This window comes from Vidua chalybeata, chromosome 12 (genome assembly GCF_026979565.1).
Source record: "Vidua chalybeata isolate OUT-0048 chromosome 12, bVidCha1 merged haplotype, whole genome shotgun sequence".
Classification (NCBI taxonomy): Eukaryota; Metazoa; Chordata; class Aves; order Passeriformes; family Viduidae; genus Vidua; species Vidua chalybeata.
In genome coordinates this window covers 12132096-12150620 of record NC_071541.1, presented here as the reverse complement: position 1 = coordinate 12150620, position 18525 = coordinate 12132096, and the positions used below count along the sequence as shown (strand labels likewise).

General features: G+C 47.5%; 1 protein-coding gene across 1 annotated transcript in view; it reads left to right on the top strand.

Moving 5' to 3' along the window:
• NCKIPSD (NCK interacting protein with SH3 domain) overlaps positions 1-18525 on the top strand; it is a 51543-nt gene that overhangs the window by 31305 nt on the left and 1713 nt on the right. The window contains exons 6-12 of the mRNA XM_053953617.1: positions 4769-4939; positions 6116-6202; positions 7582-7720; positions 12966-13046; positions 14259-14387; positions 16224-16316; positions 17824-17996. Of these exons, the coding sequence (XP_053809592.1) occupies positions 4769-4939; positions 6116-6202; positions 7582-7720; positions 12966-13046; positions 14259-14387; positions 16224-16316; positions 17824-17996 (873 nt within the window). The remainder of the gene's footprint in view (positions 1-4768; positions 4940-6115; positions 6203-7581; positions 7721-12965; positions 13047-14258; positions 14388-16223; positions 16317-17823; positions 17997-18525) is intronic.

Below are 18525 nucleotides of genomic sequence, written 5' to 3'. Positions count from 1 at the left end.
TGGTACAAATTATTATTTTTGACTTTGTGTTGTTCATTATACCAAGTCATTCCACAGGGATTTATGTGTAGAATTTTTGCTGAGTTGTCAGTTCTAGGTCAAAGAATTTTTTTCTTTAATTTGTAGCTTCTAAAATCCCTCTACTCCCCAGTCCATGCAAATACATGGCAACTTATCTCTTGCATATTTTTCAAGGTTTTTCTTCTATTCCCTAAAACAGACTGAGATATCAGCTTTGATTTAAAGCTTTGGTCTGCTCATAGTAGATACCATACCTGTTTAACTTTTTGTATCATGTTCTTTAATTAGTTATATCCTTTCTATTCCTTTTCCAGTCTTAATTTAAGGTCAGCTCACTGGTTTACTAAATCAATTCCAGAATCCATTACCTCTCTTCTATCCCCAGTGCCTTCTGAAGGTTGATTAGTACTTCTGTCTTATTTATCTTGCTGCTCCTCCAGTGTGGAGTCTGTACAGGCATGTGATTTTAGAGAATAAAAGATGCTGGGACAGCATCCTGCTGCTGCTTTTCGAGAGGCAATGTAAGATTAAGTTGGAGGAACAGCAGAGACAAGGAGGATGCTGAGGAGCTCACACCTTAGGAAAGGTATTTCAGAGGTACCATACTATTTGGGATCTGCAGGAGCAAACCTGCCAGGTTGGCTTCCCTGTGTCATCATTTGGCCTGGCCTTGGAAATGGCCCCTCTTCTTATCCATGAGCTAGCTCCTGATAAATGTCACAGTGACTGGGTGAGATGCACAAAGGGACTGACCCCTCTTTTCAAAGGCAGCATTGCTGTGATTGTCCAAACTGGAGCTGGCTTTCATGGGAACTCCTTGGAAATTCAGGCATATGTAAAGATGCTCCCTGGTCTTTGGGCTTCTGGAGAATCACTTGCATTAGTAGGTTTTGGTGATATGTGATTGCCTTCAGCTCTGTTGGATTATCTCCCATCAGGGAGGAGGGAATGTCATGTCTAAGGAGATTGGAATTTTGCAGATTTATTAAACTTAGTGTGAGACAACCAGAAGCCCAATGCTCAAGCTAGTTGCACCTTGAGAGGGAGAACTCAGAAACCACTTACCTGCTTTTTATTAAAATCACATTGCTGTGTTGTAGTTGTGACTCAGACCCATCTTCTAGTTGCCTTAAACTTAAGCTTGAAAACTGCTGACAGAGATGTGTAATGTAGATTGGTCTTCTAGTTGAGCCCAGGCTGCTGAGTGAGGTAAAACTATTCTTGGATGTGTTGGAGATGGAGGAACAAGTCATAAAGTAGGTGTGGGAGGTGTGTTTCTAGAGGGGGTTCCCCTTGTAGTGTTGCGCTGTGACCTGCTGCCAGCTGACCATCACCAGTACCTGTTGTCCTCAACAAGCTCTGACAAACCTCATGGCTAATGTGGCTGAAACCCTCTCCTTCCTCTGAAGCTGCCTTCCCATTCATTTGTTGATTCAGCTTTGCTTGCAGGAGACTTGCTTTTGACAAGACGCAAAGGCTGCTCTGGGGCTCAGCGTCTCCCCAGGGGAGCTCTGTCCCCACACTGGCCAGAAACAAGGGAAGGTCAGCAGGGTGAGTGCTTTCAAGGCTGAGTGCTTTGGCTGGGCTGTTAGGAGGACTCCTCCTCAGTGAAATAGTGTAACAAAAGGGAATCTGGAGGGCAGGAAGAGTACATTAGTGCCTAGTTTGGCCTTTTCCATGGTTATTTCTGGTAGAGCCTTTATGAAGGTCTGTGGCAGAGTCTTTGCATGCAGCTATCCCAGCTCAGCTGTAGATGGTTCCACTCCTCCAGAAGGCTGCTGAGAACATCTCTGGAGCCCTGAACAGTGAACGCTGCAGAGTCCTTCCCAAGGCACAGCTAACATGGGGGTTGAAAGCCACGTGCTGCTCTCTCCCTGTGACACCCACAGGTCTGTGCATGGCCAGCATTGCCTCCCTGCAGAGCTCACCTGCCCTGGATGGGGCTGGGATGGCTGGGAGCAGACCTGCTGCTGCTGAAAGTGTGTGTGAGTGAAAGGCCTGCCCTAGGACATTTGGCTTAGCTGAAGTCAGGCATCTTTCTTGCACCACATTTCATCTCATTTAGCAGTTGCTGAGGAGCATGGAGGTCTGCATGTGTTGGGACCAGTGTTAGCTGTGTGGTTTCTGTGGATAATGTTGTGGGAATGGTTTGCTGCCCAGAGGATGGATGAATTCCCACAGCAGTCCCCATGAAATGTGTCTGAAAACCTGCTATATGATTTTGGGGCTCATCTGGAGGGAAGACGTGTGTACACATGGTACTGGTGATCCACTGCACTTGCTGGTGGGGTTGTGGGGAGGGAGGCATGGGAGTGGGAAAAGAAGAAATGGCCAGGACAGCAGCTGGGTTTGCATGGCAGATGTGGCCACCTCTGAGAAATGTGGGTATGATAAAGTTCCAAAATGGTTTTGGGCTGCTCAGGAAGACTGAAATCCCTGTAGCAGCTTGTTCTGGTGGGTTGGGGGCAGGGAACTATTTGAAACAGCAAGATAATGCAAAGTGGCGTTGTTAGAAATACTGAAACCTCCTTCTGCTTATGGGCTTTCCAGCAGATTCCTGGAAATGACCATATGATGATGCTGCAGGTTGTAGTAGCTGAGAGGATGTTTAATAAGCAGAGACCTGGCCCTGGTGATGGGAGGGCTGAGAATGGTGCTGAAAGTGCACTGAGACGGTGTGAGGTGTAGTTACATGGTCAGATGGAGTAGCTTGTTAATGGATTGATCTCATCCAAGTCCATCCAAGCTTGATGCTCAGTGGAGTCATTAAGAGCTGCAGATGAAGGATTGGAGAAAGTAGATTAGTGCTAAGAGGCTGAATAGAGGGATCATTAAAATGAATACTCATTAAAATGGTCATCCAAAGAGTCCCAGCAGTGGATTGAGGTAGGACTGGCCCTGCAGTGCTCTGGTGAGGAGGATGTAAGACATATACTGGAGAACCCTCTCCCAGGCAGCTGGGACACTCGAGGACAGGCAGGTGACACTGCAGTGCTGTAGGTCCTCCTAAGGAGAAGCAGAGGGATGGCAAGATGAAGCAAGTATCTTAATGTATTTGCTTCTGATAAATCACCATTCAGAGGGAAATTCTTATGCTTGTACTCAGCTCCTGAAAGCTGTTGTGCTCTCTTACAGCTGGCTACCTGCTTTTCTGCTAGGCCACTCACAGCTTCCCAAAATTTCGAGAGTGTACAGAGACTTGTGTTAAACCTACATGCTTCTTCCTTCATTACCTGCCTGACAAAAATTATGTAAGAAGCAGCCACAAGAAAACTTCTTTATTTTATAACTGAAGCATGGACTTGAAGTCCTAAATTAATTCATACCCCAAAGCAAATGACTAACAATTCTGTCTCTAATAAAGCAGGCAAGACATTACTATTAAACATGGAGTGGTTTCCCCAGAGAGGGCTGGAGGGTGGGGATAGGCAGGAAGGGTGCAGCTCCTGCACTTGGCCATCCATGTGCAGATGTCACAACTGGCACAAGACATGGGCTCGTGTCTCCATACAAAACCTATCTGCTCTGCTCCCAAAGTGAAGTCTGCCTAAAGGCTTGCTGCCCCTGCCTGCACAGCCAGCCTGTTGGAAGGACTAAGACTTCTCTGAGGTTCCAGGTTCCTGGCTGGTAAGTTATAAAGGCCTTTTCTCACTGAGTGATCATGACTTGTTGCTGCATGTGGTAAGACAGCCTCATCCAAAAATTTTTAGGAATTTGGTCTCAGTGAGTGGGTTTCCCTGTTGTTTGAATTTCTCAGCTTGGTTCACTTCCATCTTGCTGACCTCCTGCTGCTTGTTGTCACTGCTGCCAAACCCTTGTGTATATAATTTAAGTTCTTTCACAAATTAGTCCTTACCTCTCTTAATGCTGCCTGGGCACATCACCTGTGATCAGCTCAGTTCCATGTACTGAACCCCCCCTTCTTGCCTTGCTTTCAGGAAACCAAGTGATTCATGTGATATACTTAGGTCCTAGAGGCTTATCCTAAATCCCAGAGCACAGCGGCTGTTCAGGTGGGTTAAATGTACCCTCACCACTCCCCTCTTTCTTGAAGGAGAGGAAGAGCCAAGGAAAGGCAACCGAAGAGTGAGACCTTCATGGCAAGGGTTGTGTGTGAGGCAGAAGTAGTGGGGATGCAGTTGACAGTAGTTTGAGAATGGAATGTGTGCAGTAAGGTTTACTGAGTGGTTACACACTTCAGAGATGCGGTGAGCAGTGGAGCTCTGCTGTTTGGAATGAAGCAAAACTGAAGCAGCCCATGATGAGTTGGTTCCTGTTCTTGCTGCAGAGGATCCAGGCCTAGAGCAGCTGGCATGGAGAGCACCATACAAGTCCCTGCTCTTGAGCCATGAATTCAGGGCAGATCTGTCCCTTTCAGGCTGGAGGGAGTGGGCAGCAGAGGGAACTTCTCCTGCCTAGAGGCAGCTGTGCAGTATGGTGGTCTGCTGTCCAGGACATGTCTGTTTTACTGGGGGTGCTCTGCTACTGCTTGGCAGTGGTCCTGGCCCATACTGGGCTGGTTTGGCTTTTCCCATTCTTGGGATGATTTCCAGAATCTGCAAAGGGTAGAGGCTCCAAAAGTATGAGATCTGAAATAACATGTGTCATAAACTAGCTGGTTTTGTACTGCCAGCTCTTGACTGAATGAGGTCAGCTGCCAGTTGTGAGACAAGATTGCAGGAAACAGGCACCCAAACAACAGCCAGCTGTCAGGGCCCCACTAACCAGTGGTTTTGCTGTCGTGCAGAACCTGAGTGCGGGGCTGCCCTCGGGCCAGATCTGCCACGACGAGCAGCGGCTGGAGGTGATCTTTGCAGATCTGGCCAGGCACAAGGACGATGCTCAGCAGCGCAGCTGGGCGCTCTACGAGGATGAGAATGTCATCTGCTGCTACCTGGAGGAGCTGCTTCACATCCTGGTGAGTAAATTCCTCTCTTTACTGGCAGACCAGAGCAGACAGCACTGGTGAAGTTCCTTTTTTTTTACCTCCTTCACCGCTGTATTGCCACTGCATCTGCTGTTTGGGGGGCACAGGTTTCTTGGGTATCCTTAGTGTCAGTAAGCCCTACCCTTCTCTCTGGGCTCTGCAGTGCTCTTGAGCTGCCTTTATTCTCCATTCCACCTTACAGAGCTGTTCTGAAAAGCATTATTGAGCTGTTCATGGTAGTTTTGGTATTTACCTATCACAAGAGGCTATAAACCCTCACCTCCAAAAAACCCAACCTGCCCTGCCACAGAAAACCTGGAAGTCTCTGGTGAGGGTTGTTGCACTCCTAAGCCCATGTAAAACATCTTCCACTTAAGATTTCCTCCATTGCTAGGAGGTACCTGTGGGGTTAAGCTCATTAAATGTAAAACCATTCTTTGGTTGCCTTGAAAGCGAGCTTTAAAGCTGTTTTTGTGAGAAAGTATAAATCATCTCACACATCTCTGCATACAGGAGAGGAACATGCCCATGGTGAACAGCAGTGGGATTACTGTCCCAGCGCTCTCACTAGTACATACAAGGCCGTCTGTGTCCAGGGATGATTTTGGATCTGCACTCAGTGCAGTGACATGGTCTGTGTTAGGGGTACTGGTGTGGGGTTTGCTCTGGCACTACTTTATAGTCCTCTCCAGTTCTGGAGAAAACAGGTACGTTTTCTGTAATAAATGCCAGGGTCTTTGTCACTCTGCATACAGCCTGTGCTGCCTTGCTGTGGGCCTGCAGGGCAAGGCTAAGTAGGAGTTTGTGCAACCATTTCCTCATAACTTAGGGGTGGGAGAAGATGTTAATCTCAGGATGGGAGCAGTGCTGCAGCTGCCCTGTGTAACTGTGTGATGCTCTCAATCGGGTGCTGCTTGAGTCGTGTTAGATATTTTCAGCCTGAGACGTGCTCTATGGCAGAGGCATTTCTCAAGAATCCACTTTGATGGTGAAGAGTGATGATGAAGGGTGATGGTTCTTCACCTGTTTTTGTGCTCTGCCTTCAGTTTCTTTTTAAGATGTTGGGGCTACTGAGATCTGAAAGCAAGTGGCCTCCTTCGAGGTCCCTGCAGCAGGCACCTTCTGTTTTGATGTGTCACTGGGTTACCTGTCAATTTCTTCTTCCAGACAGATGCAGACCCAGAAGTTTGCAAGAAGATGTGCAAGAAGAATGAGTTTGAATCTGTCCTGTCCCTTGTGGCATATTATCAGATGGTAAGGTGGCAAAATGCACCAAATCTTCTTTTAAGATTTCCCTGAAGATGCAAAAGAGCAGGGTTGGTACAATGAATGTATATAAGATGTTTCCCTTGGATAGGGCAGTTCTGTGGTCTCACTGAAACTGCAGCATATTCCTTTCAAGTGCTGGCTAATGTCAATGCTATGCATGAAAGTTGTGTGAAAGAGCAGAAGATGCTGTAGACTTTGAAGCAGTAGCTAGCACTTGGCAAGGGTAAAGCTTGCTGCTTTTACCAGCCCATTGAGGGACAGCACTGGCATCACTGGTATCTAGAGGAAGGATTTCAGAGGATACCTTGGGAGATCTGACAGGCTGTGATTGCTCTTCTTTTAATTGATGCATTCTTGTGCATTAGTAAATGACTCTGGTTAGGAAAGTACGTAATGAGTAGAAGCCTTTGGAGTGAGGGAGGAAAACAATTTCGAGGAAGAAATGGAAGTTTTGCCTTAAACATCTATGTAGTGTTGCTTTGCCCCTCTCCTTCCTGGAATGTTATGTTGTAGGACTCTGTGGGAGTAAAAAACTTGTCCCCATCTTGTTTCTAAGTCCCCAGCTAAAGCACATCAAGTCTTGTGGCATTTTGCTTTCATCTAGCACTTCTCTGTCTGAACCCAGATCTCAGTGTCAGGGGGCTGTAGCATAGCTGAGAGCAGCGGGAAGGCAGGCTGGGCCGAACAGAGCCTGATGATTTTCACTGCCTGCTCTTCTCTGACCACAATTCCAAGGAAGCCTGACCAGGTAGGGACCAGTTGGGTGTCCTGTCCTGGCTGTTGTCATTCCCAGTGCCAGGGCTTGGCTCACTTGTGTTCTTTGAACCCTGGAGTTGTTGGCTGAAGGTAGAGTATGCAGGTTACCTCAGAGTAGAGCATCAGAGCTGCTGCATGGGAGGTGCAGGCTGAGCATCATCTTTGCTGGAATCCTTGCATGTCCCAAAACTTTCTCAAGAGAGCTTGCAAATGTTACCTTGTCAGGAAACCTTAATCAGAGCAGTGTTCACAAAACCTTTGCATGTTCAGAGAATCCTGACTACCCAGCACATTCAGTCTCTTTGCTGGGGACAGGTATGGGTTGTTGGTGTGTTACCAGATTCAGTTGATGATGTGGGACTCATCTTCAGATCTGAGCTCTGGCTGCCACATGCCCTGTGACCACACATGCCAACAACCCGTAGCCAGCCCAATTGTGAATGTTATTGTAAAAGTGATTCCTGTACTGTTGTTAAAAGCTTCTAGAGCTTCTGTCATCCTGGGAAAGTCTGTGGCTTCCCAACAACAGGAGCTTCTAGAAGCTGTGTCTCTGCCTCAGAGTGAGCCTCCTCTAGGACATGGTTTGATCTTAAAAATTGGTTTTGCAGGAACACAGGGTGCCATTGCGCCTGCTGCTGTTGAAGTGCTTTGGAGCCATGTGCAACTTGGATGCTGCAGTTATCTCAACGCTTGTGAATTCCGTGCTGCCGATGGAGCTGGCCCGGGACATGCAGACTCACACACAGGGTGAGCCAGAGCTGCTGTTCCCATGGCCCTGGGAATGTGTCTTCCCATTACATGATTTGCAGCAGCAGTAGTGGCCCCCCATTGCCCAGCTGCTCCACATGCCCAGTGCTCAGGGGGCATATGATGTCTGGTTTTAAAGTTATTCAGGTTATTAACACTGTAACTGGGGAATGCACAGGAAGGGATGTTTCAGTCCAACGGTGCGAGGCCCTCCAGCTCTTGAACATGCCATTAATGATCTGTGTCACTTCTTGTAGATGTCCTAAAACACATTTTGAGTTGTTCCAGTTTTGTTTCATAATGCTGACAAGAGACACTTGCAGATCTCAGGGAAGATCTCTGCAATTCCTTAAAGAATTTTTTCCAGTTTTCTATACCAAATTTTTGTGGTGTTGCATTGTGGTGAATGAGATGTGTGCTGGTTAAAGGAAAGGCCTTCTCTCCACCACTGTGCCAAGAGAGATGGTAGTGCTGTTGTTAGCGTTGCAGTCCTGGTCCTCTGCAGGATAGTGCCATGGCCCAGGTTTTCCCAGCTCTTTGCTTTCCATACTTAGGCTTTGCCCTCATGTTTTTCTGCTTCACACTCCTCCGTTTGTTAGGATGACCTGTCCCTGCTGCTAACAGGAATGTTGTTCGTGCCCTCAGAGCTCCTGCTTAGCCCAATGTCCTTTATTTCTGGGCAGCCAGAAGCACATGCTGGGAAAAAGCCCAAGAGTAAGGTGAACATGTAGTAATACTCCCCTGGAGTTACCTTCCAGCTCCCCACACGTGCCTGGTCCTGAACAGTCACAGCTTTGCTCCCCATTTTGAAGCCAGTCTGTAGGCCACCAGTGCTGGCAGTGGCATATTTCTCTTAAAAGGACATTGAAAATCCATTGTCTTGTGTTAATTGTGACCCACAATTAGAGTAGCTGTTGAGTGACCACGTGGATCAAATCAGAAGAGCCTGGTGTTTGCAGCCTTGCTCTGCCCTGTTTGCAGTCTGTTAGTTTGTTGTGGGTGTCATGAAGCTGTGGAGGGGTATTATTTGATGATGAGACTGTGTAGGGGTTGACAGGTCTGCAGAGAACAGGGACTGTCCCATCCGTTTTATGTGAGCCAAGTAAATGTCCTAGATGACTACTTTGAACCTGCATAAGAGACACTCCAGTCCCCAGCATCCCACCACAGACTGCCAACCTGACTGTGCTGGGCAGCATGAACAGGGCTCATCTAGTGTCTGGAAAGGGCTATGGGAGATGAAAATCAAGCCTGTTGCAGGAGGCTTTGCACTTGTCTCTGCTTTGAAGTAGAGGCATTTCAGAGGTGAGGCGGGTGGCATTTCAGGGCAGGGGGAAGGGCTGGTGGTGTAGGACTGTAAGTATTACTCCTGTGTTGGCTATGCTTCCTTTTTTGTTACTGCTGCTTATAAATTCTGTGCTGTGAACTTACCACACTCTTGGTTTTTAATCTGGTTATGCCTGAGAAGCATCTTCTCCAGGCTGAGGTTTTACTGCCCAAGAAGCAAATGCTACTTGGTTATGGGACTGTGACTGTGCTCCTGTGGCAGCATTTCTCCTGATTTTGTGCTGCCAAAAACAAACTTCATTGTGCCTCCATCATTCATTCACAAAGACTGTCTCCAAGTGAGCATCCTGTGCACCTTCCCAAACAGGGTTCTGTCTCCTGCCCTGTTCCTGAGCTGTCTTTGTGCAGGCAGAGTAGGCTGGTCACCCTTCTTACTCCTTGCCTGCTTGCAGTGATGCTGTGTTTTGCCAGGGGCTGTGTCATCCCAGACAGCACAGCTGATTCAGCCTCTTGGTGGGTGGGTATGGAGCTTTGAGCTCTGACCTATGTGACTTCTGCACACCTCTGCTGATCTCCAGGTAGTCCTTGGGCTGAAGCAGGCCTGTCTCTCAGCAAGTCTTAGCTCTGCTTTGGGGTCCTAAAAGTGTGGCAGTGGAAGTGGGTGAGAAGTGACTTTACTGTGTCCTCTGAGCTGCCGACCTGCATCATCTTTCCCTAGCATCATCTCAAGGTGAGGGTTTTTTCCCTCCTTGCTGTAAGGTGGTCCAGTTGGAGGTGAAAACCTGCTCCTCCTTTGCTGACAGACCACTGTGTGGATACAGGAGCCTCACAAATCAGCGTCTTCATCCTGTGCTTCTTTCCTTGTGCTAAGCTTTATGGTAGGCACTTGTGCAATGGCATCTGTGCATCATCCACTCCTCTCAGCCTTCACAGTGGGGCAGCAGGGGGGTAACAATCCTTGGCCCAAATGCGTCTGTCCTTCAGAGGTGTTTCAGGGCATTAGTAGTTCCCTCCTGCCATTCTGGTGCTTTACAGCTTAATGTGCTGCCAGTAAATGGCCAGCTTGTGTGAAAGCATGACCTTGAATCCTAGAATGATTTGAGCTTATTTTGGTACTAAAAACTGGGGAATAGCAGCTGATCCGTGACATGCTGTGGAGTAGCTAATCCCTTCTGTGGGTGACTGCAGCCAGAGCAGTCAGTGCCAACACTACACAACTGGGGAGTTGGAACTGGCTGCAGCAGCTCTGTGGGATCCCTCCTGGCTTATTATAGAAGAGCAGCTGAGGCAGAAGCTCTGTCTGTGGATGCTGGGTGCCTTTGGTGAGAAGGACTTTACCCTGGGACTGATGCAGGCATGTTGGCTGCTGGCCAGTTCTGCAGATGTTTGGGCCTTACTGCTTCTGGACAGCTCTTTCCCTCTGCTGCAGCTGGCCTGCACATCTATCCACTTTAGAACACCTTATAATAAGCCACAGCAAGACAGAATTAGCCAGAACAATTCCAAAGAAAACAGACAGGGATAATCCAGTCTGTAATCATGACTTTCTCCCTTGTTGCAGCACGGTTTACATACAAGTCAGCTGTCAGGCTCTTCTGCCTTCAGTCATAGACAATTGTGTCTGCTCCCAGTGCCCATATTTCACACTGCTGTGTTTAGAAGGTGGAAGCAAGGTTTTCAAAGGCCTCTGAGAAATGCTTTTCATACATGATTGCAGTTTCTCACCACTATCTCAGTAGTTTTCAGCAATGCAGGCTGGTAAACAAACAGCTGTATCTCTCCCACCTGTCATGACTACTTCAGTGATGCTGATCAGTCTGTCAGCAGTCCCTCTGCTTCAGGAGAGCTGCATTGATACTATTTAATTTCTGACAGCCACTGGTGCTGCTCTGTAAGGTAAAAAAAAAAAAAAACAAAAACTGTGTTTTGACTGACACTTACTCTGTTCTCTCTGTTCTTCAGCATGGTAAGTCTTGGAGTCTTGTCCTGCTGCAGCTGGGGCACTCCCAAAAACTTGTAGAGCCTGTGCAGTGTGTGTCCTGGGTTCATCTGGATTTGCCCCAAGTTCAGGTTTCTGGCTGGTTTCAGCATTCTTTGATTTGTCATCTTTAGGGAAATACAACAAGATTTGCCTCCTAGTCATGTAGACTATTGTTAACCAAGATGAATGGACATCAGTTAATGGCAGATGGACCAAGGAGGTGTAAAACTGGTCTCTTCCCTCCCATCTCTAGTCTGTTCCTCCATATTTGCTACTGCCATGTTTATCACTGGCTTCTGGCTCTCACTTTGTTTCATTGCTCCTGATGTGATGAGAGAAAATGTTTTGTTGACAAAAGAAGGTCTTTCTAGGAACATGAAAACAGCAGTTCCCTGTGTCTATCTACTGCAGTGTCCTTCCTCTGAGAGCCATGGAGGAAAGAATGAAGGAATCATGTGGTGAACAGTTTGTCAGATCCCTTTTCTGCTACAGTGTGCTTTGGCATCACTGTCACCTTATAGCTGAGAACTTCTTATATAAGAAGTATGAATTATATTTAAGTCATTAAATATCCCCCCTCTCTGTTTACAGAGAGTAAACATCAGTTTTCAGCCTTCCTTTGCTGCCACATGGTCTGCAAACTCTTAATCTTGTTCATCCTGTAGTATCTGGTTAAGCTGCAAATGATCTATTTTTACTCAAAGTAGTTGCTGATTTAAAACTCAGACGTTGTGTGGAACTGTGACAGTATGAGTATGCTTTGCTGGCAGAGCTGACATTCCAGGGGGCATGGGGCTGGAATGACTCAATAGCATTTTTCCCACATGCTGACAGTAAACCTGAGAGCTGCAAATGTTGCAAGTCCTTTGGCCAAGCCCAGGAGTAAGTGGTGACATTGAAGACATCAGCCTGTGCAGTCAAAGCCAAACTGCAGCGTGCAGATGCTTAGAGATGGTTGCTTTGTGCATGGAGAAGTGAAACATCCTAAAGGGTTTGGAGGTGGCACTGGAACTGGTGTGTATTGTGCAGGGCAGCAGTATGGGCAGGAAAAGCATCATAGATTGAAGGGGCCTTTTTCTCCTCTGATGAAAAGTAGTTTTAGTCAGTTTTTCATAATTATACCTTCCTTGTGTAGTTTCCTTGTGCCCCAGGGCTCTTTCTGGCAGATGTAGTTGAATTTATTTAGCCAGTATATGTGATAACCTAAATAATACTCATTTTCCTATTGCCTTCAGACTTGCTAACTGGACAGAGTCTACATTTGATGAGGGCACAGACCCTATTTGATGACTTTTTTTTTTCTGCAAATATTTATTGAGAGGTATCCATTAATTACAATTCAGGAAAGACACTGGCAGGGGTTCTTTGGAGCATTCACATATAGCTGCTGCCAGCAAAAATTCTGTTGGACTAGCAGGCTGTGAGATGTATCAGTGCTGGAGATGTGTGGCCTGGGAGGTGGGCAGATGCACAGCCTGAGCAGTGATCTGGTCTCCCCAGGGTCCTTTTATACCTTCAGGCAAAGCTGAGGTAGCAAAAGTAGAGCAGTACAGAGATGGTAACAAGCAGCACGGCTGTCTGGGGGTGGTGTTGCTTGGAACAGGCAGTATTTTGAGCTGGCCAGATGGATGCTTTTTCTGGGTTCAATAATTACATAACTATGGGATGTGTCCTGGGACTGTGCAGGGGAGGTTTTTAATTATTCAGATCAAGTTTGCCCAGATCCTCTGAAGTGAAAGGGGAAAAAAATAGAGGAGTCTTGTTATGATTATTTTTAAATTGCTTTGGAAACACACGGCACAGAAGGCGTGTGGTGTGCTAAAATGAGGAAAAACACCCTTACTGCTCAGTCAGTACAGGAATGAGGAGTGGGCTAATCAGTGTTAAATGCCTGTGTGAAATGTGCATATCCCAGCTGCAGCTGGGGAAAGGTTTCACGTCCTCGGAAGAACTAATGACAGGACCTTTGGCTTGCAGATCATCAAAAGATGTGTTACTCTGCACTGGTGCTGGCCATGATGTTCTCCATGGGGGAGCCCCTGCCATATCACCACTATGGTAAGAGTGGGTTGTGCTCATAGCAGAGCTGTGATGGGATGTCTGGGGCATGCTGGCAGACACAGGGAAGGGACTTCTCCTGATGGTCAAGGCCAGGGACAGCTTTGTGGAAGGCCCAGCTAGAGTAGGGTCTGTTCTTTATTAATAGAGCCTGGCAGCTGAAGCACTGGGCTGAGATTCCAGATTTCCAAAGAGCAGCACAGATCTGGGTTAGAGCAGTGGAGGACTGAATGCCATGCTGCAGGCAACATGGATTTGCCCATCCCTGTGACTAAGTGGCATTTTGTTTTACTGCTGGCCTGTGTGAAAGCACACACCTCTTACTTGCTTTGGGGACTGTCTGCTGATGAGGCTGAGATCCCAGATCCCTACACAAACACCCACTAAGGCTGTCAGCTGCATAATGTGTGGCCTCTTTCTGTTCTCTCTTCTAGCAGGATAGTGCAGCCCTCTGTAGTTCAGGCTTTTAGGGAATGTGGAGATGATTAAGGGTATTGTGGTCAATTATGAAATGCAAATATTCTCCCTGTTTTATCCTCTGTCCTTTCATTTCAGCCAGAAAGCCCTGCCCACTTCTTCCCACGGCTGTGTTGTATTTGGGAAATCCTGGGCTTGATTTTCCTAGAAATGCAGTAGAGATTTTTACAAGTATCTCGTCAGCAGCTTTAGCTTAACACTGGTTAAACCTGTACAAGATTTAAAGTGCTGCAGTAGAGACTGGAATGAGCCTCTACACCTCCTGTTTTTCTCTCCTTGTGTAACCCTGGCAGTTATTTCCTGCAGGTGGACTTATTTGCATGAGCTCCTGAGCTCTCCTAATAGCTGAATTGAAAACTGGGTTATTACTAATGATCTAGTTTATTAGGGTTTTTAAAAAGAGATTAACTAAACCAGTGGTCAAGAATGCCAATCTCTTCCTACTTTGAAGCCTTCACTCGTGGCATTGGTTCTACAACAGCTAGAGCAGGATTTGGTGTTTTGTTTACTCAAAAAAAAATGCCAGTTGGGGTACCAAATTTCAGCAATCCCCTGCACTGTCTCACACCAAGATGCTTCAGTGGTCTATCTAGTCCACCTGAAGAGCCCTTCATTCCCTGGAGGCTGACACTAATAGTTTTTAAGCATAAAAGAATAGAGAAGTGGCTTGGATGGTCCCTTGTTGCTTGGTTTATTTTCACTGTGCTGTAAATGCCCCTTTTTCTCCTTGTGCAGAACATCTCAACTCTCAGTTTGTGCAGTTCCTGCTGGATGTGATTGAGGACGGGCTGCCCTCGGACACCACTGACCAGCTGCCTGATTTATTTGTCAACGTCCTTCTGGCCTTCAATCTCCACATTCCAGGTTGAACTGGTGCTGCTCTGCCTTGGCAGGATTTCAGTGGTCTGGAGTGAGAGTGTGAAAAATGGGGAGGGAGAATCTTACAGGGTCTTGATGGTGCTATAACCACCAACCAGCTCTCCTAGTCTCTGGCTTTACACTGTGTTTAAATATAGTGCAAAACCCTAGAGGAAAAAATGGTCTGAGAGCCCCTGCCCAGCAGCTCTGGGCAGCTCAGTGGATTTGTCACTGGGCTTCCACAGTACCCATTCAAAAGAGCTGTTGGGGTGTACTTGCAGAGCATGAGTGGGGTTAATTTATAGGCACAGGTGACCTGGGAGAGAAGATGCTTCAGTGGGCATTTCTTGATACCAATTCAGAACAAAAGTCCTCTGCCTTCTGTGGGTCTTGGCAAAGCTTCTGCTTCCCTGTCTACACTGCCTGAAGCTCATTCAGTGCCGAGTTGTTGAGGCCAGGCCCTTCAGAATTGGCCTGAGATGTGGTGTCCCCTCTTTGTCCTTGTTCTCTCTCCTCCCTGCACTGCTGAGCTCCACAAGGACAGACAGCAGATCAGGTCCTTAGGAAAGAGCATCTTCCTTCTCTCTACCTGCACACTTTGAAGCCTGTTGGAAGATTGGAGTGTAGTTCCAGGTCCTGCAAAGAGAGGCCACTCCATAGCCCAGTCTCCTGTTGCTACAATTGTCCTTAGTTAATTATTTACCCTTGATCTATTTCATTACATTATCCTTGATTTTTTGGAGAGAGGGGAGGATAAAGCAGCAACAATATGTCCAAGCAAAACATTTACCTGTTATTTTGGGTTGTGCGTCATTAAAACTTATGCAAAATTTTCTAATTTCATGTGAAAGTTGATTGCACAGAAATTGATTAAGTATATCTCTGCTGCTTTCATTCATTACCCCTTCCCACACTTACCCATATCCTTTCTGGCTACTGTAATTAGGCAGTAATGCATGACAGACAGTGTGTTTCTGGGGATTATTGCCCACCTGGGGCATAGCTGAGAGCAGTGACTTGTTCTCTGATGCTAAGAGCATGTTAAAGAATGTTCACATTGCTTAATGGTGGATTGAATTTTTTATCCCTGTGTCTGCAAGATTCATCTATCATGCAGTTCAGTGATGCAGCATTAGTTCAAAAACTCTCCTAAATGCATATTATATTGACACCCTGACACCCTTCAGGATCCTGAAACATTTTGCAGCCTGTGAAATATTACAGGCCACAGAAATAGCCACACTGTGTGATTGAGTGTGCACACTCACACACACACAGAGACACAGCCTCTGCTAGGGTAAGTGTATTTTACAGCAAATCACTCCCAGACCAGGCAGGGGGACAGTTCCTAGAAGTCTTCAGCCTGTACTCTTGCACAGCACGGTGCTGACTGCTGGGAAAAACTTCTCTTCTGCGATGCTCCTGGGACCCTTCTTACTTGTAAGACTCAGAGTTCCAGAAGGGTACTGCTGATAGGAAGGAAGAAGGTACCAAAGAATGGAGCCCTTGGCTGCAGAGGGTTGTGAGCAGAGGTAATGTTTGACAACATAAAGCCTTTGCAAGGTATTTTCCCAGTGTTTGGCAAGGTGGGAACCCACACATGAATCAGATATACCGAGAAAGCACCAAGTCCCAAGTGTTTCATGTGCTGTTTCCAGATTTATTTCACCTTCTCTCTCCCTGCCCACCCACTCTGTGGCCTGAAACTTTTTGTAGCCCTGATAGACTGTGGTTCCGCAAAGCACCCCAGAGTACTGATGTGAAATAGGAGCCACCCATTGTGTTTTTATCACCATGGTCTTCAGGAGACAAAGGGAGATGCTGAACAGGTTTCTTCTTTAGTTCCAGAACACAGTGTGATCATGACTACAATAAGCAAGCACTCCAACGTCAAGACTTTCACAGAGAAGCTGCTGCTGCTGCTGAACAGAGGAGGTGAGTGTGTGTGGCACTGTTACATGCCTGGCAGGGGGTGCACATAGATGCTTGGGGAGACACGCCGTGCTCGTGGATGTCGGGGTGCAGGTAGCTGAGGAGCTGTCAGCTCAGGCTGTGCTGTGCTGCTTCCTGGTGAGTTTGTGAGTGTGACAGTCTGCATTGCTGAGGATGGAGCTGCACAAGGAATAAGGTAATGGCTAATGACATCTAGGGAGAGAGGAGTGTCTGCCATTTCCATACTTCTGGGTCAGATGAGCTCCATCTCAGAGACTGGACCAGCTGCCATGGGCAAGCTCTTGTCTGGGAGGAAAGCTGGTCCTGGGCCACTTCTGTCCTTGGACAGGCAGAGGACTCAGTATGTGCTGGCATAGAAACCTCTACCTGTGCTGGCAAACATCTGCCCTGGGGGACAGATGCAGAGGGAGCTTTTGTCTTCAGAAAGGCTGCTTAGAGTAGAACTTTCCATTTCTGAATTGCCAGCAGAGGGTTAGCTTTGTGTCTGCTTCAGGCACGGAGTGAAATCCAGTGTACTTGTAGAGCTGTTGCAGAGCAGATTGCTGGAACGCTGGAGATCTCAGCAGGAAGAGCGGTGCCAGGTCTTTCAGCCTGTGCTGCAGGCCACTATTGTGCTTTCTAATACCTTCTGGAGCCAGGAGCTTTGCTGCCTGAGAGAACTCATTTTGTTGAGTTGCTGGAAATAACCCATCCTGTGATGCATGCAGCTCATCTTACTCTGGCTTTGGTTCTCTTTGGGGCTGCAAATCACTGTCTCCACACTATATCAGCTTGAGGGCAGCAGGCACCTCAGTGCTCTTCTGTCTGGCCTCCTCCCAAAGCTTTTGTTTAGCCCTTTCCCTGCCAGATTCCCTGCAGAGATCACCTTACAGTGTGGAGCTGGGAGAAGAAAGAGGGGGGCCACAACCTAATGAAGATGCTTCTGTTCTGCCCGCCTTTCTGACAACTGCTGGAGGAGCTGCCATGGCCCAGAGCCCCTCTTGGAGTCTGCAGGGATGTGTTTTGCAAGAGAACAGGATGTGGTGGCTCATTTCAACTTAGATGTGTTTCTTTTCTTGCGTCTGGGACAATACTAGCCTGGCCTCTGGTGAAAGCCTGTTTTTGGTACAGGCTCTGATGGGCTTTTCAGAGGGGTTATTGGACCCCTCTTTAATAAACCAGGGAGAAAATGAGTGGTGGCTGTTGAGCAAAGCCAGGAGGTACTGAGAGGCGATGTGCTAATGCGCTCTCACCTGGGATGGTCAGTGAAACGTAAACAGTGATTAATGCTCATCGTAATGAGTTTGCTCTCATCTTGGTAGCCTGCAGAGCTGCCATCCTGATTATACATCTTTGAGCACCAAAGCTGTCCATGAGCAGGGAGTGGCTGGCTGAGGGCAGGGAGGGCAGCCTCCTCTCTAAAGGGTCTAATGAAGGGAAGTGCACTGAAGATGGAGCAGAGGAGCAATGGGGAACGTGTGGCTCAGCACAGTCTCTCTGCCTCCCCCAGATGACCCAGTTTGCATCTTCAAGCATCAGCCTCAGCCACCACACTCAGTGCTGAAGTTTCTACAGGATATCTTTGCCAGCAAGGATACAGCCAGCATCTTCTATCACACAGACATGATGGTCCTGATAGACATCCTGGTGCGGCAGATTGCGGATCTCTCCCCTGGAGACAAGGTGCTCACAGTAACCCATAGGCACTGGGGAAGGGAGCACAGTCCCAAAGCAGTGGTGTTTTTCCTGGCCCCTCATGGGGCCTGCTGGTGCAGGCAAGAGTGGAGGTCTGGGGTGGTCACAACATTTCTGGGTGCTTAAATCAACTTTGGGAGCTGAGGAGGGAGGGAGGATTTATCCTGCCTGGCACACCAGCATATTTGAAGAAAGATCTGCCAGGCTTCTGGTGGTCTGCACACTTCTACCAAGGACCTTTGGGAAGAGAGACCCTCTGTGAGTAGTAGTAGTAGGAGTAATCTGTCTTGTTTGGCATTGCAATAGGTGGGGGATGTGCATGTGTTGAAGGGCAGGGGAGGAGCAGCACTCTTGCTGTGGGAAAAGCAGAGTTTTCCATAGTTACTAATGATACTTAAGGAAAAGCAGGTTCCTCTGCCTCTGGAGTTGTGCTCTGGTTGATGGTGCAGCAGCAAGCAGCTGTTCCCGTGCTCATGCTGTAATGGAGGCTGGCATGCTTGTTTATCTCACTTCAAAT